The sequence below is a fragment of the Strix aluco genome, chromosome 8 (assembly GCF_031877795.1).
Source record: "Strix aluco isolate bStrAlu1 chromosome 8, bStrAlu1.hap1, whole genome shotgun sequence".
Classification (NCBI taxonomy): domain Eukaryota; kingdom Metazoa; phylum Chordata; class Aves; order Strigiformes; family Strigidae; genus Strix; species Strix aluco.
This window is the reverse complement of record NC_133938.1, coordinates 13,636,582-13,657,977: the sequence shown is the minus strand read 5'-3', so window position 1 is coordinate 13,657,977 and position 21,396 is coordinate 13,636,582. Positions and strand designations below refer to the sequence as shown.

Below are 21,396 nucleotides of genomic sequence, written 5' to 3'. Positions count from 1 at the left end.
TGCTAACTTATATATGCTTCTGATCTAGAAATAATATGATTTTAATGTAAATGCAAAACTTATTTGCAGTTCCCTATTGTGCCTAGTATCGTGTAAATTAATCTAATTTATCTAATATATCTAATATATCTAATTAATTTAATGAGAAACCTCTTTCTGAACTCTTTTGCTACAGTGTTGTTAACGTGTTTTTAAAACCAGTTGTTTCCCCCTCCCCTTTCTTTTCCACTTTGCTAAACTGTTTTTTCTTTTCTACTGATACCTAAACAGGTTACTTAACTGAATTAAATTACTAATTGAAAGGTAGTGAAAAATCTACCTAGAAAAATCTAATCTCTGGATCTAATTTTCACTGAGTCCCAGAACTGCCATTTTATGTAACTTTTGGGGACACCAAGATGAATAAAACCTGGGAGGGAAGAAATAAGATTGTGCCACTTAGAAGTCTGAGGATGGATATTTCAATCCGCTGAGAAAAAAAAATTTAAAAAAGCTATGACCAAGTCAGTCTTTAACCTTTGTTTTGATAAACTAAATAGCTGTAGCTTTTATTTTTGAATTACAGTGTAATTATTCTTGTAACCCTTCCCTGAACTCTTTCCAATTTATCATCAGGCATCTTCAGCGAAGACATCAAACAGGACACACTGTTCCAGAAATGGTCACACCAGTGCCAGGTACTGATGTGATTCAGCCTGCCTGTAACAGCCTCACAGTCCTCATTCTGTTGTTTTCACACCAATGGCCTGAATTTGTGCACTGGCCTTACTGTTGCAACGGGGTTCACCTGTAGCTGGTTATCTAGCAGACTCCCAGCAGCTCTGCGTTCCACTCTGTTTTCTCACATAGATTCCTCCACTCTAGGATCAACACCTACTCTTTATTCTTTGCTATATGACTTCATATATTTACTTGCAGCATATTTACCAAGCAATCAGTGTGCTCAGTACCGATGAGCTCTCTGTCCCCTTTGTGCGTTATCACTTCCCTAGTCTTTGTTATCTGCCAGTGGTACCAGTGATTTTTTTTTTTTTTTGGTTATCAATAAAACTGTTACACAGCACATGGCCAAAACACAGTTCCCATGGAACCAAACCAGAAATTCACTTAATATTTCCCATTTACAATTCACTTTTGAGACCAGTCAATTAGTCATTAAATATATGTGCATTAATTTTGATTGTTTCAGGTATCTTAAACAAAATATCCCGCAGCACTAAATAAATGCTATCAGATCAGCACCTTTTTTCTTCATCAGCCAAAACAAACCTTGAACAAGTATCTGTGGATAGATCCGAGGATCTATTTTTCAAAAACTGGCATTGACTAGCATTAATTAAATTTCATATAAACTATATTCTGGTATGTTCTTACCAGTTCTGTTTTTTCACTAAGTTCCATGTTAGGTGGACAGGCCTATAATTCCCTATGCCACCACCCTTTTAAAGTACTGGTCTAACATATTCCCAGAATGCAAATATTTCATGGGTTCTTAGAGGCCCAAAATGTCCTTTCCAGCTGTTTTAAAACTCTGATACAATTTATCCAAATATGCAGATTTACTCAGTTGTTTTTAGTGGCTACTATTTATAAAATTTACCTGATTACAATTGTAATGGAGACTGTTTTATCATCATCCCATGGTATAATTACATTATTTCTCTATATACAGAACAGAAATATTTAGTGGAGTCTTTCAATAGCTTTTGTTATATCTGTGCAAGCATATTCCACTAATATTGTTAGGATCCTTTTCTTTCTTCTATTTAGAAAAACAGCTATTGTAAATGCTGTTCCACCAATCTGACCACTGGGCTTTAGGTCATTTTGTTTCCCTTCTCATTTTTTTTACAGTTCTTAAATCTCTCACATATATTTCTTGCAGCTTCTAGTATTTGCTATAGAAGTTATTCTTATGTATCTTTATTTTCAAGCCAAATTGCTTTTTAATTAGTGCTGTCTTCTTTTTTTTTTCCAGTCATAGGTTGTTGGTGTTTTGGCTGTTTTGCTAGCATTTCTTAAATAATTCCCAATTATGATGCATATTTTTCTATTTAACTCCTTATCCTTGATCTGGTTCATAATAATTAGATAGTATGAGGATATTGTACAGGCATTATGTAACTTAATAAATTCAAGGTTACCACCTCAGGAAGTCCTTAAGCCTCTGCGAGATGGAAGGCAGGAGATCCTGTAGAGGTTTTCCTTGTTCTTAACTCAGTCCCTAAGATGGCTGGTCACCATTGGTGAGAACACAGACTGGGGGCTTACACAGACTTTCAGTCTGATCCATTACAGCTTCTTGATGCCTTTTGCTTTTATTTATTTCACTTACACTGAAATTCTGCCCTCCTCCCCGCAATGTTACAGAAATTGCTTTTTGGGAGGATTATTTTGTTTTCCTCAGTTACCATTTCTCAGTAACTGAATAATAAACACTTCAAATCATTTGATACTGAATTTTCAATGACTTGGAAGTGCTGTGTTATTTTTTTTCCAATAAAGTCTTAATTTCTTCGCCTTTTCATTCTAAGGATCCAACCACAGATTTGAAGGTTCTAATCTATGAATTGTCCCCAAATAGATACTGACAGTAAAGCAATTGCAGTTCATCTTATTTACTTTTTATGAACTAAGGAAATCTGGGTAGCTGTAATAATAAAAAAAAAAAACAAAACCCCAAACCACAAAGAAACACAGCAAAATTCAGTTAATAAAATAGGCTTGAACTGAATAATGACTTGTGGGTGGTGGTGCTGGGAATAGAAAAGAATTCAAGCATGGCTATTAGACTTCGACTTGGGAACACTGTAGAGCATAAGACTGTTAGAAAGTATGAGTCCCTGCTACTTATCATTTGGGTTTTACTTCAGTGGTATAATGGACCAATGCCTTAGGACATTATTTCTATAACCTGTTATTCAATCATAGAGTGAAACTCTTCCCTTGATACAAAGTACAGCTCTTGAAAAGATAATTTATTTTTTTTTAAATAGAAAGCAAAATGAATTGAAAGTAATGCCAACTCCCTATATGAAGGGCTTAGAAGAGTCATATCATGATTTCAGGGATTCCTCATGCTGAAAAACCGTCTATATTTTTTGATACTTATATCTTTACAGTGGCACAACACATTGTGTTGTCAAGTCATAAAGAAAAAAGCACAAGGTAACTTGATAGTTTTTTTTTACCTAGGGTCAAGAGGGATTCCTGACTGGACTTTTTTCAAGTAGGAAAGGACCCATAGGATATTTACAAATAAAGATTTTTGTTTCGCTGTAGTCAAACCAAAGTACTATTAATTTTGGTCAGGTTGTACATGTATGCCAAAGAATAAATGTTAGGAAAAATAATCTTTTGTGACATGGCAATCTTCTTATAATTAGGATTCACAACGGAATAACGTTGGCATGTGCTCTTGTTGAGAGTGATCATGGCAATAACTGTAGTGTTCCGGTAAAAAGTGAAGAGTCACCTATTTCCATATTCAGTGTGTATTCAGTATTCACCACAAAGGAGTAGCTGTCAAAATGTCGGTCAGCCACTGGTGTTTGTTGTTAAAGAACTTAGTTTCTTTAGAACTAAAGCTCTGTTTGTTTTTCATATTTCATAATAAAGTGGGAAATGACTGTCCAAACCCTCTTTCTAAACCCAGGAAGGCTGCAATTTAGGCAGGTATTGGCTCACAACTCTGAAATCTATTGTACGGAACACATTTTTTGTGGGGGCAATTTTAATTTTGATTGAGGTAAGTAATTTTTTAACAATCTAAAGTTCTTGAACTCATCTGTATAACTTTTTGTTCTTGCACTGCAATGAATATAATGCAGTATATAGAGATTAAAATATGCATGTTACATAATACTGAGATAACAATCAGAATATAGAACAATGGCAAGATAAAGAAATTGCATCTTAAAATACAATGAGTTGAGAGACATGAGAGAAATTGGCAAATGTTCTAACCATGGAAATGTTTTAATGTTAATTCGAAATTCATCCTGACTTTCTGCTGACGTACAAGAACATTGCCTGAATTTAGTCACCAACTTCAGTGAATGCTTTCAGTATAACAAATGAGAACTGGATCAAACACCTGTTTTCAGTAGAAGATGACACCCTGCCAGATGGCTTATTAGCAAAGATAACAGAACAGTTGATGAAAATGTCGTATGATGGTTGAACTTGAACTCAGATTCAACAAAGCATGGGTTGAAAACTTTTGGCTAAATAGAAGGAAAGATTTTAGCCTGAGATTGGATAGAGTCCGATACCGAATAGTTTTTAACATTTGAAATTACTAATAATCATCAGCACTTCTCGAATCACCAAGGCTTTTTTTTCCCTGTCATGCTATCCAAGTAGCTGTTCAACTGCGGTGCTGGACAGGACCCTTAGCCCTGTCTTACTAATACAGGAGATGAGGCAATTGTGTTCTGGAAAGCAAATAAACGCTGGCTGGGTGTTGGAGTCATGACACAAGGCAGGGCTCAGGAGAAGCTTGTTAAGAATAGCTGTTTTCAGGAGAACTTACAAAGTTCTGCTCCTCTGTGAACTTGTCTCAAGAGGCAGGTCACTATAAAATGACACAGCTGTACAAGTGACAAAGTCTGTGGCTGCGGCTTTCAGATTTATTCATAAATGTTCAGGAAAAATTTGTTTAAAATATTATTTTGACTCATGTATTTGAAAAAGTGATCGCTTGCTTCCAATGTTTTTCTTTGTATATTCTGGATCTTAGTGGGTTCCTGAAGCAAGCCTTGTCAGTATGTTTTATTTCCTTTTATTCAAGTTATCTTATAAAACTGGAATAACTAATATGTTCCTTGTCCTGATTTATTAAAAAATTTGAAAGTATGGCTGTCTCGAAGTTTGCAGTCTTAAAAATGTCTTTCAGAGCTCTCAGACTACACTGGGACAGGAAGAAACTAACTTTATTTGGTTATTAACTTTACACATGGTTATTAACTTTACCATGTGTTTCAATACTTTGTATCTGATAAATCAGAAATGAATTTATTAACAGTAACACCAAGCAAGTAATTTTTTTTTTTTTTTTTCCCTCCTGTAATGGGTACATTCTATCTAACAAATGGATCAGATTCAGGCATTTTGCTACAGTCTTTACTGTTTCTTTTGTTGCTGGCTTACAGATGAGTTGGTACTATTTGGAAAAGATTTGCATATTCAAAGATCTCTTAAATTACTTCTTTCTCTGCATTATAGAGCTAAATCACCTCCACATCAGTTTTCAACAGAATTTTTAAAATTACCCTGTAGTGTAGCTGACATTTTATTGTTCTGTATAAGTTGATTGACAATGACATTCTACAGCATTTTCCTGGCTTTCTGCTGAAACTTTTTATTCCCTCAGCCTCTAGGCTAGGGAAAAGAGAATCAAGACTTGTAGAGGTAGACTGTAGAGCTTTCCTAGCTGACTTCTCTTATGGAAACAGCATTATGAGCAATTTCTGGGAAAAAGACTGATTTTACCATTCAGTATTACTAATACATACACAGACAATACTCCCTTTCCAAAACAAATTTTTCACTTATGAACCTATGAAGATCTCCTCTGAGAGAGAAAATACATTTAGTTTCTAGAATTCTGGGCACATAAATAGCCTAATGGATGAATTTATTTCACAAAAGGATTTGAAAACCAATATGGCAATTTTAGATCACCATAACTAGATATAGAATTACTGAAGGAAATGGAAAAGATGGATTATACTATTCTGGTTCCTAGATGAGGATATAAGGCAGGCCAAATATGTTCGGTCTCCTTAATTTTAAATACTTTTTGAATCTTGTGATAAAAATCCATCCATGGAAAAGAATCTGTATTAAAAATGCTTCTCATAACATGGTAATATATAACAATCTAAAAAAATGGAAATTGTTTTCCTTATTTTGCAGAAATATGCAGGCAAACAGAACCAGATGAAAGAGCAAAAATTAATATATAGTAGCAGCACCCAAAATTTTTGAATAGGTTTAAAGTGTCCTGGTTTCAAGATGACATGAAATTAACACCGAATGCTCTCAGATCCTTCAGTAAGAGGTGCTGCACAGATGCAAAGCATTTATTATTTTTATATTTAACAAAGTCAAATGATTATAATCTTTTTTCCAAAGCTAAGTAGCAAGTAAAGTTATGTACCCTTGACCTCCTACAATGATTTTGATGGTATTATTCTGAAAAGGATAATCTTAATTTGTTCTTTTTAAGGTCCTGTTTGTGCAACTTCAATCTGGAATTCTTGCAGTCCACAAATAGAGCATACACTTCTGTACCCGGTAAATATACACTTTTCTTGAGATATATATTTAATATGAACATGCAGCTAAAGTGCAAGAATTTTTTTTTCAGCATTTACATCATGTTATAATGAGAAATTTTGTTTAAGGAAATCCTTGATAATATCAGAGAGTTAAAGTGCAGGAAGGCGATTATTGCTGAGAGAATACTTTTGCAAATGCATCCATTAAGGCACTGATTAGTTGAAACTGATTGACTGATTGGTGTCTTTTCTCCATATAAAGATCAATCACCTCGAATGAACATGTAAATTTGAATGCCTATCTTAAAATGTAAAAGGTCATTAGCTGCAGTAATTGTAGCTTTTACATTTTCATGTAATATATATTTAGCAGCTAAAACAATTAGTTCGGGTCATAGAACAGCACAGATACATAGAAATGACAGGCATGTATTCATGTAGTGATAATTCCTGTTATCACTAGGACTTTTGCTTGACAGTCTCTTTCAGTTAGAAAAATCTCATCAGGACACAAAGATAAAGACAGATAAAAAGAAAGTGTTAGGATTTTTTTTTTACACGAGAGAGTTGCAGAACAATCTAGAAAAACTTCCATAGATTTCATAACTGTATACATTCTCATTTGGGCAGTTCTCCTCGGTTTGCACAATATCATGATCAACTTAGGCCACACAAGTTGGCTTTTAAGAAAGAATTTGGGGGATTGCCTAGTCACTGGTTTGCTTTCTTGCTGAATGTGTTATTTGGTTTCATCCAGACTTTCTGCTTAGTAATAGCCCATTTGATTTTTTAAGTAAAATTCCACCTTGCACTGAGTGCCAGCACTGTAATGGTGAAAAGGCCTCTTTCTGACCTTCTGCACAGAAGGAAATTTCAACAAGACTGCATTTTTATAAATCATAGCAAAATCTGGCTCCCAAGCATTATGATTTCAATTTATGAAGTCATTCTGGCATTTCTACGTGGGAACAGTTTCCAGTAAATACGCTCAAAGAAATAGGTACTTTTCATTTCAAAGACCACGGAGTTAGAATTTATAGTATGTTGAAGGATACTCCATGCTTAGTTCAGCATGAGTACTTCCCACCTGATCCATAACCGCTTTTATGGTATCCTGCTAAATGAAGCTAAAGAGGGAACCAAACGCTCTGCTTTACACAGTTTGAGTACTCAGGGAAATTTTTAAGGTTTGCTGATCCACTGCCACTTTTGTTCACAGCCTAGCAGCTCCTCTAAAAAGTACACATGAGCTTTTGTCTAAAATCTTTTGGGGCTGTTTTGATCTACTCTACTGCATAACTCCTGGAAAAACAGAAATAATCATGCATATTTTCATTTTTAAAAATTAAATTATTCCTTCCGTTGAGAGTATTTCTTTAAATTTCTTAAAGGTCTATTTTTGGATTTGTCTTAAATTTTGCTTCTTGAGTGCAATCTGCCACTAATCAGTTCTAATAACATTTCAGTACTCATCACACAGTGATCTACATAACCTTTTCTGGCAATTTACTGGGTTCAGTTTTAGTCACTGTCCAAATATTTAATGTTAATCAATGTTATTGTACTTGGTGTATGAGTAACCTTTTTTAAAGTTGACTCAGTCCTCACTGTAGATCTTATTTCTAATACAATTTTCATAATATCAAATCTAATATTTTTTCAGGTGAAGCTGATGTGCACTCAGCCTTTAATTTTCAAAACTTTTGTGTTTGTTTTCTCATATAGCTGATGAGTAGTCCTCAATGGAGTAAAAAATGAAGACAATTACTTGGAAGACAAAAGGATATATTTAGATTGCAGTCTGTAGAGTAGTCTAAGAATACACACAATAGCTTTAAGTAATGGTTTGGGAGCTAAAATGAGTCCATCAGCAACACAGCCCTTTATTTGAGTCAATTTAACCAGCAGAGCTGAGACTACTTCAGCTCAATCACTACAGGGAGGACTTTCCTGAGACATTCAGATTCTTGGTGTGTTTGGGACACGTGACAGATTTATCATAAAGATGTCAGAACTAGTAGTGAAATAAAAATGATGTCTTCTTAATGATTCTAAGTGTTATATCCACTGCTTGAAATCAAGAGTAAAACTATGGTTATAAACTTTGCTTTATTTAGGGCAATTTAATTAAGATTCCTATCTTGTTCCTAATTAAGGAATCCATGAATTTTCTATGGGAGAATGAACCTTTTTGAAATATTAATGAAAAAATACAATGGAGAGGGTAGTTTTAAAAAGTGGGGTTTTTTTCTGCTGCTGTATTTTTCACGTATTTTATTAAATGAGAATGTTTTGACAAAAGCTTTCAGCATTGTTTTCTATTGAGAAAAATATTGATGCATTGAGACCAAATGTGGTGTGCATTCATATTTCATGACTGCCATTATACCTAACAAACTATGTAAAACTGTTTTTTCATATTTTGTTTTCTCATATTTTACTTATTTTAACAAGTTGTTGGAATGGTTTGTAACCTCATGTCTTCTGAACATGAAATACTGGATTATTACACAATTCAACATTATGGAAACTCCATGCCTGGTGATATTTGTGTCATCAATAACAGTACAGAATTGATGACAAGGTAGATGGTTAATTTATTTAGAACACATCAACTGAATTTCATTGTAGGTTTCAAGGTTTTTGCCTGTGTTCTATTCTGCAGAAGCACTGTAAAAAAATGATGTCTATAATCTTACTTTGTAAGTAACAGTAAAAAATATTGTCTAGTTTGATTCTGATGTAGAGGTAAGCAACCTGATGCTATGGATGAACAAAAGTCTAGGTTCTGCTGTGTTTACTCAGTGTTCAAAGAGAATCTATTGATAAACACAGTTCAGTACAATTGTTTCCGCTTGACAATATCAGAAGCAAGACTTCTTCCAAGTTACTTTCCTTGGGAAGTTCTGTATCTATTACTCTCACCATATTCTTTTTGCATATTTTTTATCAGTATTACTTTGCTTTTGTAAATCTTTTCAAAGTACAAACATTCTGTAGTCAAGCCAGTCTTCCACTAACAGAAATGGAAAAAACCCCAAATGAATAAGATCAATCACTAATTTGATTACTGTTGTTTCCTTCAGGTTCCGTATTTGAAGATAGCCATTTTATCAGCTCAGATACCAAACTGTAGTAGATTTGTTTGGTCAGTACAAATTTTTTAATCTATTGTATTGACAGTCAAAATGAGGAAAGTAATAAATCTGCATTTTTTTAGTGAGATAATACAGTTGAGCTATTATTGATGATTCTTTAAAAATCAGTCTTGTCAACTTACTTCATTGCAAGAGTTCCTTTTCATTTTTCTTTTGGAAGCATAATAAATACAGCCAAAGATATGTTTCTTTATCTTCTATGGTAGAAAATTATGAGGCAGTACATGCAAGTCTGATAAAAAAAGAAACACCGAACAAGGATCAAGAGTATAGAAGAAGGAAGGGATACACTATGATACATATAGGTAATATAATCAAGGTTAATACCAACAAAATTAAAAATATTTAATTGGTGGTTTTGGTATAGAAAAAAAAAGTTAGTGGTCAAAAAGTGTCAGGTAAACTGTAGCAGGCACAAATCCCTGTTTTAGGAGCTTACAGCATTATCCTTGGGATTGCTGCCTCTCCTCAGAGGAAGGCTAGGTTGGTTTGCTCCATGCTGGACAGGAGCAAACTGACAGATGGCTCTTAGAGGGCAATTTCTGGAGGGTATAGATTAGAGGATTAGGGCCTGAGCAGCCTGCTGGAGGAGGAAAGAATCTGAAAGGGCACCAGGATGTGCACCAAGCTGCAGTTATAGCAGCTTTTTAAACAGTTGGTTTAATTACAAATAATTTTGGGATACGCATCTGCTGTCCATTCTAGTTACTCAGCATGAGGTACAAGAAACATTGTGGCAAAGGTCAAGCTAAAGAGACTCAGAGCATGAAAAATACTGTGATTAGCATGAAAACAAAGCAGAATGAAGAAACAGGAGCAGTCAGCACAGAGCTTAATTTCTAAACAAAAAAATCCTGTACAGGCACAGAAGCAAACACCAAGTCTGTACTGAGAGCTGCCTAAGGGAATAAAGATGAAAAAAATGAAGGCAAAGCTTTTGGTACTATCTTGCTGGGGAAAAAAATAAGTGATACCACCTCCAGGAATAATGCCTGAAGCACTGGCACACTCATGTGTGTCTGATGAATACTAAAGCATATGAAAGACTGAGACTGTAAAGAAATAAAAGCCAGAAGTAGAAGAAATAGATCCATTACAAAATGCACTCAAGCAGGCTAAGGGAATCTAGAAGGCAAACCAGAGACCAATCTAAAAAAGTGAACCATGCTCTGTATTACATGGCATATAAATCGGAGGGAATAACAGACATTCTTTTGGAATATTCCAATGAGCTTGTGAAACTGAGTTTACCCTAACTCAGTGCTGTCTCTGCCCTGGGACGGAAAGGCTGCAATATGACCTGAACACCTACAATCAAAGAGTAACACCGGCAGTGTAACTGTAAGTTGATCTAAACATTGCCCACACACTGCAGCAGACAGCATGTGACACAAGACTGATGAGTTTGCAGCTCTGCTTTTACATCAAGAACCAGCTAAACCTTCCTGTAGATTACAGAACCAACTACATACAACCCATGAGAAATAGCAGCAATATTGACTGGCCAGTGTGCTTAAACTATTCTGACTATTGGTGAAACCTAGTATTTTACACGTCTCATCCCCTAGAAGTGATCTTTCATGTAAGGAAAATTTGCTACAGTTAATTGCTCAGCACAAGTAGCAGATGTCTGCTTGTACAGTCCATAGGTGATAACCTGTGTTTACATCATTCCAATGCTACATGACAGATTTTTTTTTTCCATTTCCTTTTCTCTTATGTAGCAAATCATACACGGTGACCTTAAAAGAACGTTATTAAAACTACAAAGTTAAGTATTCCAGAGAATGACAAAATTAAGGTCACCTGTCATAAAAATTTCAGAAGGTTCAGGAGTTTTTAAGTTAATAGGATGCTTTTAAGTTTTATTCACAGAAAAGATGTTCATTACTTCTCATGTCAGGAATGTTTCTTGGTAAGCTGAAGTTATCTTTCAGTAACATTTGACCTAAGTTTTCATTCAGTACGAACATTGGGACTTATGCCTGGTTCAGAGACGCATCATCAGGATACAGCTGATGACATTGTTTCCATGGGAAAAGCTGTTGACCAAAATGCATGATACCAAAGGATGAATATTAGTAATAAATGCAAAGAGCAAAGAACTAAGCTTAACAGAAAGAAGTTCAAAGTTGAGACCTTCTGTCACGTGTTATCTGACCATTTGCACATGTGAGCTGAAAGGTAATGAGAAGCTATCCAAGTGCATTAAATCAACTCACCAGTTTGTAAAACTACATGTGAGTACATGCTCCAAAGGATAGCTGCCTATCCTTTACAATTACTGACACATCTTGAACACATCTGAGAATGATCAGACCTAAGTGGAAACATTTGAAAGGGCAAGGAAAAAGCTTAAGCTTGGCCCTAGTCTTAAATTCCTTTAGTTTTCTGGAGCCAGAAGATGAACAGTGCAGCTGACAAGCAGGCACCAAGGGACACATGTCCACAGCACTTCTCAGTAGGTTCATAACAGGCTCACACAGAAGAGGTGTTCAGGCACAACAGGAGCTGGTGGTTATAGTCTTCAAAAGGAGTAAGTTCATTAGCTTTAGGCACAAAAAGAAAAGGCCATCTAAGTACAGGTGATTATTTTTATCGAGGAAACCAGTGATGCTTTCAAACAGCAAACGTGATGTTATTGAAATTCTAACATCAGTATGTTCAGATCCCCCTCTCATCCCCACCAAAGGTGGTCCCCCTCCACAGCTCTCCGCTTCCCAAGGCAGCTCTGCCCTGCAGCCACCAAGGCCTGAGGCCACCCTCAGCCCACAGCTCAGCACGCCCCCCCTGCCCTTGTAGTAACTTCAACAAAGCCCAGTGGTTTCAGCATATTTTGGGTAGGCAGTTGAGAGAAACGTCTGTTGTTACACCCCCAGGAGCCTCCCACGCTAAAGGCGAGAAGTGAGACCAGTGTTTTCTCCTGCAGAGAGCTGGGGATGAGTCTCTTTAACGAAGTAAAAAGCGATAAGACAAGAGGGAATGGCCTCAAGTTGCACCAGGGCAGGGTTAGACTGGCTATTAGTGAGATAATACAGGAAGTATTTCTTTCCAGAATGGGTTGTTGGGCGTTGGAATGGGCTGCCCAGGGAGGTGGTGGAGTCCCCATCCCTGGAAGGGTTGAAGAGTCGGGCTGACCCAGCGCTGAGGGATCTGGTGGAGTTGGGAACGGTCGGGGTGAGGTTAATGGTTGGACTGGATGATCTTCAAGGGCTTTTCCAACCGAGATGATTCTGGGATTTTGTGATTCTACCGCCAGCCGCGCCTGTCCAGGGGACGGGTGAGGTCAGGGTCGGGCTGCATCACACCTCACGACAGAGCCACCACGAACGCGTACGCTCAAGGCAATGGTGAGATCTGCTACCGTTGCCGCCTCAGCTCTGTAAAAACCGAATTTAAAGCAAGCTCCGATACGTGGCTCCGAGCGGGGCCACTATTCCCCCCAGCGCCGGGAGAATGACAGGCGGCAGCGCGGAGCATGCGCAGCGGCCGCTTCCCCCCTTCCGGCAGTTGCGGCGGCCGGCGCCTCGCGGAGGAGGCGGGGTAAGATGGCGGCGGCGGTGCCCGGTGCCTGCTGGGTCCGCGCCGTCGCAGCCGCCCTGCTCCTGGGGTGCTGCGGCGCAGCGCTCGCCGGCGGCGTCCAGGTACGAAGGGAGCGGCCGGCGGGGAGTAGAGGGCGGGCGGCGGCGGGTCGTGCTGCTGGCTCCCCTCGGCGGGCACAGCCCGCGCCCGCCGCCGCCCGGCTGCCCGCCCCGCCGGCGGAGCTGCCCCGCGGCGCTTACGGCGCTCTGGGAGGGGCGGTGCTGGCGTCGGCGGGCGCAGCCCCTGCGCGGCGGAGCGGAGGGCGCCGGCCGCGCTGCCGGCCCCGGGCGGCCCCTCGGCGGCCCCGCCCCGGCGCTGCCCGCGTTCTGTCCGCTGCGGGGCGGAACGTCCTGGGCTCCGCGGGGCTCGCCCCGCACGTGCAGCGTGTTTAAAGTTAAAAAAGCCTTTTAATGGGTTTGTGGATCTCGGTCTCTCTTCAGCTGCGCCGTGTAACTGCCAGCAGCCGGTGGTGTCCGGCCGTGCGCCGGCGGAGCGCCTGTGGGGAGCTTCCCGGTTAAAAACCAGGGCGGGGGCTGGGCGCTGTCCCGGGCTCAGCTGGGCTTGATTGCCGTGTGCCCTTCTCGCAGGGGTGAGGCATGGACACACGGAAGGACCTACTATTCTTTTTCTCAAGTGGGAGTAATTTCATATTTCAGTAATTACGCTTTTTGCACAGTGCCCGCACTACATTTGGAGTAGTGTTTGCGTTTCAATTCTTCTTTATTAACGAACTGTTATACTCGAAATTAATTACAAATAGGACACAAAATAGCCAATAGAAATATTTTTAGAGTCCTTGGGTTACTAATTAAACTGTAAATAGTTTGCTACTTGAAGTACAGCATGCTTTACGTACATTTTAACAGACTTTTTTTTGTTCCTGTGTGTTTTGTATGAGACCACAGGCATCAGCCCAGTACCCCTCAGAGAGTTACAGAGTCTGACTAAGAATCAGCAAATCTGCATCCTTGTCCTCTGAGACTCGTTCCCTTACCTCTGGGATGTGTTATGCCCTTTCTGTGTCCTGATTTATACTGTTAAAAATATAGGGCCCTCTACTCTGCAAAGCATGGTAGGAACTATGGATAACACAGATTATAGAGAAGGTGGTTGTCATAACTCCTGACTTTGGAAGATAAATGTAACTACCTGGAATTTAAAATGGGTTAAAATTGCAGATTCACTTACCTGCTTTTGAAAAGATGAGGAGGACAATGAAAACAAATTAATTCAAGCTCCTTTTCTCATTAAGGAAGAAACTGTAGGTCAATACCTCATTTTGTTTTGTTCTCAGAGTGTCCTTTCAAATAGAGATGTGTGGGGCTTTTGTTTTAACTAAGCTGCAAGTGACTACTAATTCTTTCTCCTTTGTTATTTAGCAAGTTTTGGGGAAGGATTTGGAGCAATTAAGTTGCATGAAATGTGCAAAATGGAATAAGAAAAACTACCTTTCTTGAAGCTTTTGTCAGGTTTATTCAGTGTTAATGTGAGGTAAACAGATGCACTGGACACTTTTGTGGAAACAACAAAATTATGAGTGGTCATTTCTTATTGCTGAAGAAATCTAATAATTTCTCCATCTTTCAGGATCAAGCAGAACAGTTCTTTAGAAGTGGACATACAAATAACTGGGCAGTTTTGGTAAGCGTGGTCCAGGTTGTTTTCTTCCAATAAAGTTGACAGTTTTTCATCAGGAGCCGTAATTGTACCAGTCACTCAAGAATTCTGTTCATTTGAAAGAAATGTAAAGATAAAGACTTGGAAACGAATAAATTTGAAATTGTGCCTGCAGTTTTATTACACTATAACAAAATTATCCTTTCAGTATGACTGCATTTCAAGCGCTCAAACATCTAGCTGCATGGCAGGATTTATAAAACAAAAGTTCTGTCAGCATTAAAACAGTTAAATTACCATACTGCATATTGAACAAAATTCTAATTCTCATATCAGAGAAGTATATCTCTTTGACCGGGAAGGAACCATTTATTTCTGATTTTTGTTCTTACTCAATCTGTTAACTTGTGATAACAAGCTTAGAATAAAATAAATTCAGGCAACATAATGTTTAGATCAACTGTTCTTATCCTATTTTTTTTCTTTGCCATGAATCTTTTATTAGCTTTGAATCATGCTGCACAATTAGTTCTTATTCACAATTCAGATCTTAATGACTAATTTGTTTCAGAACACTATTGTAATTACTCAGTAGCAGCTGTTTGTTTTCCAGATACTAAATTTGAGCAATATAAAAGGAAAGTTAACAGTAATTAATTGAATTAGAAGGAATAATTTCTATATTCTACAATGTGCAAACTTGAAACTATTAAAACATCAAGTACTACTTTAATACTACTAACAAATAGGTGCTTTTATTAGTACCCATAAAAACACACAAGGTGGAAAATTAGGTCCAAGGAGCTGTACTTTCTATCCTCAACAGATTCTCTGCTGGTTATACATTTTCAGGAGTTAATGACTAAGGTTTATAACAATTGCTGCTAATTTTTTAAGCAGGAATATAGGATTTTGCTGCTATCAGGCACCTCAGGCCTGGGAACATACCACAATCCTACCTCATCTGTAGTATGAGTTAATGTGCTGCAGTGTGAATAGCTATATTTAAAGCATAGACACATTTTTCACTGTGTTGTAAGGTAATGGAGGAAAGGGACGGACAATAATACCTTGAAATGTCACAGCTAGATTGGCCACAGTTAGTTTTCAGAGCTTTAAATCTTGCTGAAGGGCAAATGTTCTCATGGGCTGATTCCTGTGGGTTGTTTTTTTTTTTAAATTCCTAACTGATGGGATGATTGAGACACAAGGGGATCCTTTCAGGCTGAATTTTTATTATTATTTAGGCTACTACTCATTTCTTTTTATGAAAAGGCTAGAGAAAAAGATGTTATATAGTGTAACTTAAAGATGTTTCTATTTAAATTAGAGCTGTACATTTAAAGCTGAAAAATTAAAAAACTGTCTTTAATGCTTGTCCCTGCTTCTCTGGTTTTGTGATGCTAAAGTCACCTCTTCTAAAATGCTTCTTCCTTTGTCTGTTTGAAAGACTTGTAAAAGCAAAGGAAATTTGTTTCCAAAGGAGAATTGCTGTCCATGGTGTGGAACAAACAAAAAGTAGTGAACTGAGGTTAAACACAAGGACAATGATAGTAAGGAACTCCACCAGATTGCCTCTGAAGGTTTTTGAAATCTCATTGGTTTGAGGTTTTTGGGGACAGACTAAATGATATCTGACCTAGGGAATAGTTTAAGTACAGGAATGGCTGATCCCCAAACTTTTGCCTGTTAGAACAGTAGAACCTGAACTCCTTTGAGATTTTTGAGAATTTGCATTTAGATTTTGGTTAGAGCTCACTTAGCTCTTTATTATATTTGACTCCTTAAGTCCAAATGTCCTCAGTGTATTTTCCCCTGTGTGTGGCTTCTGCTTGAATTCACTTATGCCTTTGTGCAAGAATGCTCCCAGAATGGGTTTGCTATTGAGATGAGAGCTCTTCCTTTGATTTTTTTTTTCTTCCATTTGATATGGAGAAACCAAATTAAAAACTTTAGCTTATCCACTTACTATTGCTGAATTACTCCCTAAAGTGCCACTTTCTATACTTAGTTGGGTTTTATGACAATTTTTTCATGAGTCAGTATGTTAAGAACTTTTTTTTTTAACTTTTATTTTCAGCATTTGTTGCTTTGGTACAGCAAAGATTTATATAGCTTATCACGAGTTTCTTGGTGTTGCTATGTTCTTTCTGATTTGTTACTAGTTTGTTGATATTCCTGTCATCATGGTCTGATGCAATGTGCCAGGCCCATTTGTATCTTTTACACTATTTAATAGGCCTTGTTGTTTTTTCTTTTTTCCAAGGTGTGTACATCTCGATTCTGGTTTAATTATCGTCATGTGGCAAATACTCTTTCAGTATACAGAAGTGTCAAGAGACTGGGCATTCCTGATAGGTGAGGGAATCTTGGTGAATAAATTCCTTGCAAATGTGCTATTAAAGTTCTCTTGTTGTCTGAAGCAGTATAAAAATTTCTCTTCCCAGTTCAACTGGATAAAAGTAAAAAGGAGGGATATGATCACATCAGTGTATTGAAAGGTGGCGCAATATTGTTTAGAAGGAAAAGCAACAAGTTATATAATAAACCTTCCAGTTGGAATTGGCTAATTAGATTAAAAACATGAGGTGCTATCTGGCCACTAAAATGTACCACTTAGTAAATTGGTGAAAGCATAATGTGAAGATTGATAACTGCATTCAGCAGTGACAGTACTACTCTGAGATATGGCTTTTGCTGTACTTTAATTTTCTTTCAGCATGGAGACATTAGTAACCTTAACTGCATTAAAATGTAAGACTTCTGCAATTACACTGAGAGTCTCTAAACTAAAGGCCCTGAACAAAGCAGCTCCTACATATTGAAAGTAGCCTTGAAAAATCCATTTTGTGTGATGTTTTCAGAGAAACCAGAAGCTTCGTCCATACAAATTGTACTTCTCTAGTGGTAGCATAATGGTTAAAATAGTATCCCTTCTTTGACAACAGGATTAGGAAGGTGAGCAAACTGTTCTGAAGTGCTTTTTAGTTGTGTTCCTAATGAAAGTTCTAGGGGTATTAGCACAGTTCCATCCAGCTGTTTTGGAATGCAGTTTACTTGTACCAGAACTGTGGAAGTGAATTTTAGGCACCAACATCCATTGAATAATAGGCTATATGTATCCATAGGCTCCTATGGAAATCCTGTTTTTTAATGATAATTTATAGGACTGGTAGTTTCTCCAGCATACCTGCCTAAAGATGTATGGCCCACTTCATCATTGCAAAATGCATATTCCACTGGATTAAATTTGTACTGCGTTTTTGTCCAAGTCCAAAATTCTAGTATCAGGAATCCCCACTTAGCTTCCGCTCAACTGTGAATGCAATGGAAGTATCATCCTGTATCCTGTGTTTATTTTTAAAAATAAAAAGAGGGACTTCTTGGTTTTTGAAAGATGAAATGGGATGTTGAAGCCTAATTCTTGGAGGCTACACATCCAAGGGAAAGTACTGCCTGAGCACTGTGGGCTAAAAGCCACAGAAATATGGCATCTTTTTTTGCACATCTCATTCAGAAGCATCTGTCCTCTCTCCTATATAGCCTTTGAAGCATAGGCACCCTAGGCACTACCTTAGAAATTCCTTCACTAGTTCTGCCCTTACCCGAGAACTTTCATCTTCTGTGCGTCCATCCATCTTTACCATTAAGGTCATAGTAGGTGGCAGTTTTAGAAATACTGCAAAAACTACAGCATGGCTGGAGATTTTTGTTGTTCAGTAGCCTGATCCATTTCTTATCCATACCCAAAGATCTGGAAATTCATCTCAAAAAGTCAGCAATGCTTTAGACTAAGGTCAAGAATAAGACATTGAAGAAGATCTAGCGAGAGAGAGAGCCTATTTCTTCTCATTTGCAGCAGTTTTTATATGGATTTCTGTGGGTTTTTTCCCTTAGACAAACTTCTTCCTCTACCTGTTTGGTTTTTTTTTTTTTCTTTGCTGCAAAACTTCATTAAAAATCTTGGTAAGACTCAAAAAACAAACCCCAAATCACCTCTTAAAAATAAACATTTATCATGATTATTGAGGTTGGTTGTTTTTGGAGGGGTTTGTACATAGTCTCATTTTGAATGGAACTGTGTCAGTTTGGAGATTTAAATAGATTTGTCCTTCAACAAGAGAACTCATTAGGAAAATGATTTGTGGTTTTATAACTGTAAGTTGCTCTGGATTGTTGACATGTGGGCACAATGCTCTAATTCGTAAAAGAAAATTTTTGCTAAAATCCAAAATTAATCTAGAAATTCTCTTTGATTCCATTATTCATTATTTGGTAAAAGTTTTATGTCATGAAAATGGCATTAATGTATTATGTGGTTAGATTGCTTTGGTTTAACAGTTAAGCTTCAAGTTAACAACTAGATTGTTTTGCTGCATGTACAAACCACTTGTACACAGTGGTTCTGTTTAACCACAGGATATTTCATACGCTTTTAAGAATGCCATACAGTATATAAACTTTGCATGTTTGTGCTCACCTGTCTGTACTACTACTGTGCAGAACCTTTTACTGAGTGTGTGTGATTATTAATTTTTTTTTTTAGTAGACACATTCCTAGCAAAAATACAATGCTAAACTGTAGGCCTAGTGATGGCTTAGTCTGGAATATTTGCTTTTGAGTATAGTACAAAAAAATGGATTTACATCTGACTATCTCAGTAAATCTGCAAGATGTATTTTCAACACTTGCTTCCAACTAATTCTCTTTTAATCGTATTCTTTTATAAAAATAGTTTTGCACTGCTGTGCATGTATGGAGAAAAGAAACTCGATTTCTCTTCTGTAGTTGTTCTCCTCTGGCTTCTGTCATTACAGCTTCATATTTATGCCAGCATTTTATTCCCACTGAAATAATTTGATTATTCTTGAGGATTTATGCTTATGTTATTTTGGACAGCATATCTCTCTCTTTTTGCTTCCTATTTTTTTGTGTGTGCTGTGTGGAGTGATCAGCACTTGATAAAGAATAACTTTACTCTTAAAGTGCTCATGAAGAGATACAGGTGAATGATGACAAGCACAGGGATGGTGGGACACAGTTTAGTTTATAACCGGGTGCTTGAGAATCTGAATTAACAGCATTCTTTGCAGGATACAGAGCTTTCCTTTTGTAAGCATTGTTTGGGAGAACACAAAGATCACTGTCCAGGAGAAACTATGTTCAAGACAAGGTTATCCAAGGAAAGGACTGACTTCACCTTGTTCCAGATGTCTCTGGCACATTCTTCCCAGTGCTAAGTCTCCAGTGACTACTTGTTTATTTCATATGTTGACCCAAACCTGACCCTGACAGGTGAATTACAGATAGTTGGCTGCATGCAAGTTGGAACAGCTTTATAATGTGCTGGGGTGTTTTTCTTGGTACTATGAAATGCTGGTTTGTTTTTTTTCTTGGTACTATGAAGAAGACAATGTCTTGTGTCAGCCTATTTGTGTTCTTCAGGAAAATTCCATTAACACAGATAATCATAGAGTAGTGTATCAGATGTAGTATAATGGTTTGAGAAATGTTCGGGAGCTCCTCAAATTTTATTAAAAATTGTCATAATGTTTTTAATTGATCTGTCTGAGAAGGTGCAAACAGGCTGGGATTTCTTCAGTTGAGCTGCATGAAATGATTTAGTGCCCCATCAAAATCTCCAGATTTTTTATAAAGAGTTCTGCCAGTCTAGGTCCAGGCAAGTCTGTATCATGAAGTTGCTAATGTCAGCTACTTTCATGCTCATTTTTGGCCTAACTTAATCCTGCAGGTAAATAACAGATAGCTGCATTTCCATGTGGGGTATCTTTATAGTAGTGAGGATGTGCATAAGGAAATAGCCTATAACAAAACAAAATTTCACTTACAATTCCAGGAATCTTCTTAATGTTTTAAGCTATTGCTGTAATTGTGGTACAATGTTGTAATTTCTGTTTGACTGTTATGTGAAAGTAGAATGGCTGAAATGTTTTTGTCTTATTTTCCGTAGTCACATTGTCCTGATGCTGGCAGATGATATGGCATGTAATCCCAGGAATCCCAAGCCAGCTACTGTGTTTAGTCATAAAAACATGGAGCTAAATGTCTATGGAGACGATGTGGAGGTGGATTACAGAAGTTATGAGGTGACTACACTTTAATTAAATCACTGGGTCTTTGATTTTGGGCTGGGCTTTTATTATCAACTGATAGGTTAAAATGCACCCCCCCCTTGTTTTTTTTATTTGAAGTTTATTATACTAGAAACATCTTGTGTATTGCTGTTTTAAATAATGGAATCTCCACAGTTAAAATAATATATGGAACTCCTTGTATGTGTTAGGAATACACACATATTACTGAAATTTCTTTTTGGAAATGACTGTTTAGGGTCTCATCTTGCAAACAACACCACCGTGAAACTTTTGGTGTGCAACTGAAACGCGTATTAGGGAGACCTACTTAAATTTCTAATCTTAAGTATATACTTTTATCAAAATAAAACAAAAGCCATAACCTAATAATTACTGTACTTACTATATAGAAATCTGCATTCTATCACCTTTTCATTTTTGTGTAATATTCCTTCAGACAGTGTCTTTACCAGTTGATCTCAGATTGGACATCAGTTGCATGGTTTAATAGTGCTATATAATCATTACTAAAGGTTTATAGGAACATATTTAAGTATATAGTAGATGTTTTAGTTCTCTGAAGCTTTGTATAAAGAGATGAAGATACAACACTGAGATAGAGTTATGTTCTTTTTATCATGTTTTTTCCCAAGTATGGG

General features: G+C 37.3%; 1 protein-coding gene across 2 annotated transcripts in view; it reads left to right on the top strand.

Annotated features, from left to right (window-relative positions):
* Positions 1–12,953: 12,953 nt before the first annotated feature.
* PIGK (phosphatidylinositol glycan anchor biosynthesis class K) overlaps positions 12,954–21,396 on the top strand; it is a 71,874-nt gene continuing 63,431 nt past the window's right edge. For both annotated transcript variants that reach the window (XR_012624131.1, XM_074832303.1), the window contains exons 1-4: positions 12,954–13,086; positions 14,612–14,665; positions 16,908–16,999; positions 20,614–20,749. Coding sequence is in view for 1 of the 2 variants with exons in the window: in XM_074832303.1 (XP_074688404.1) it covers positions 12,991–13,086; positions 14,612–14,665; positions 16,908–16,999; positions 20,614–20,749 (378 nt within the window). In the remaining variant the exon portion in view is untranslated. The remainder of the gene's footprint in view (positions 13,087–14,611; positions 14,666–16,907; positions 17,000–20,613; positions 20,750–21,396) is intronic.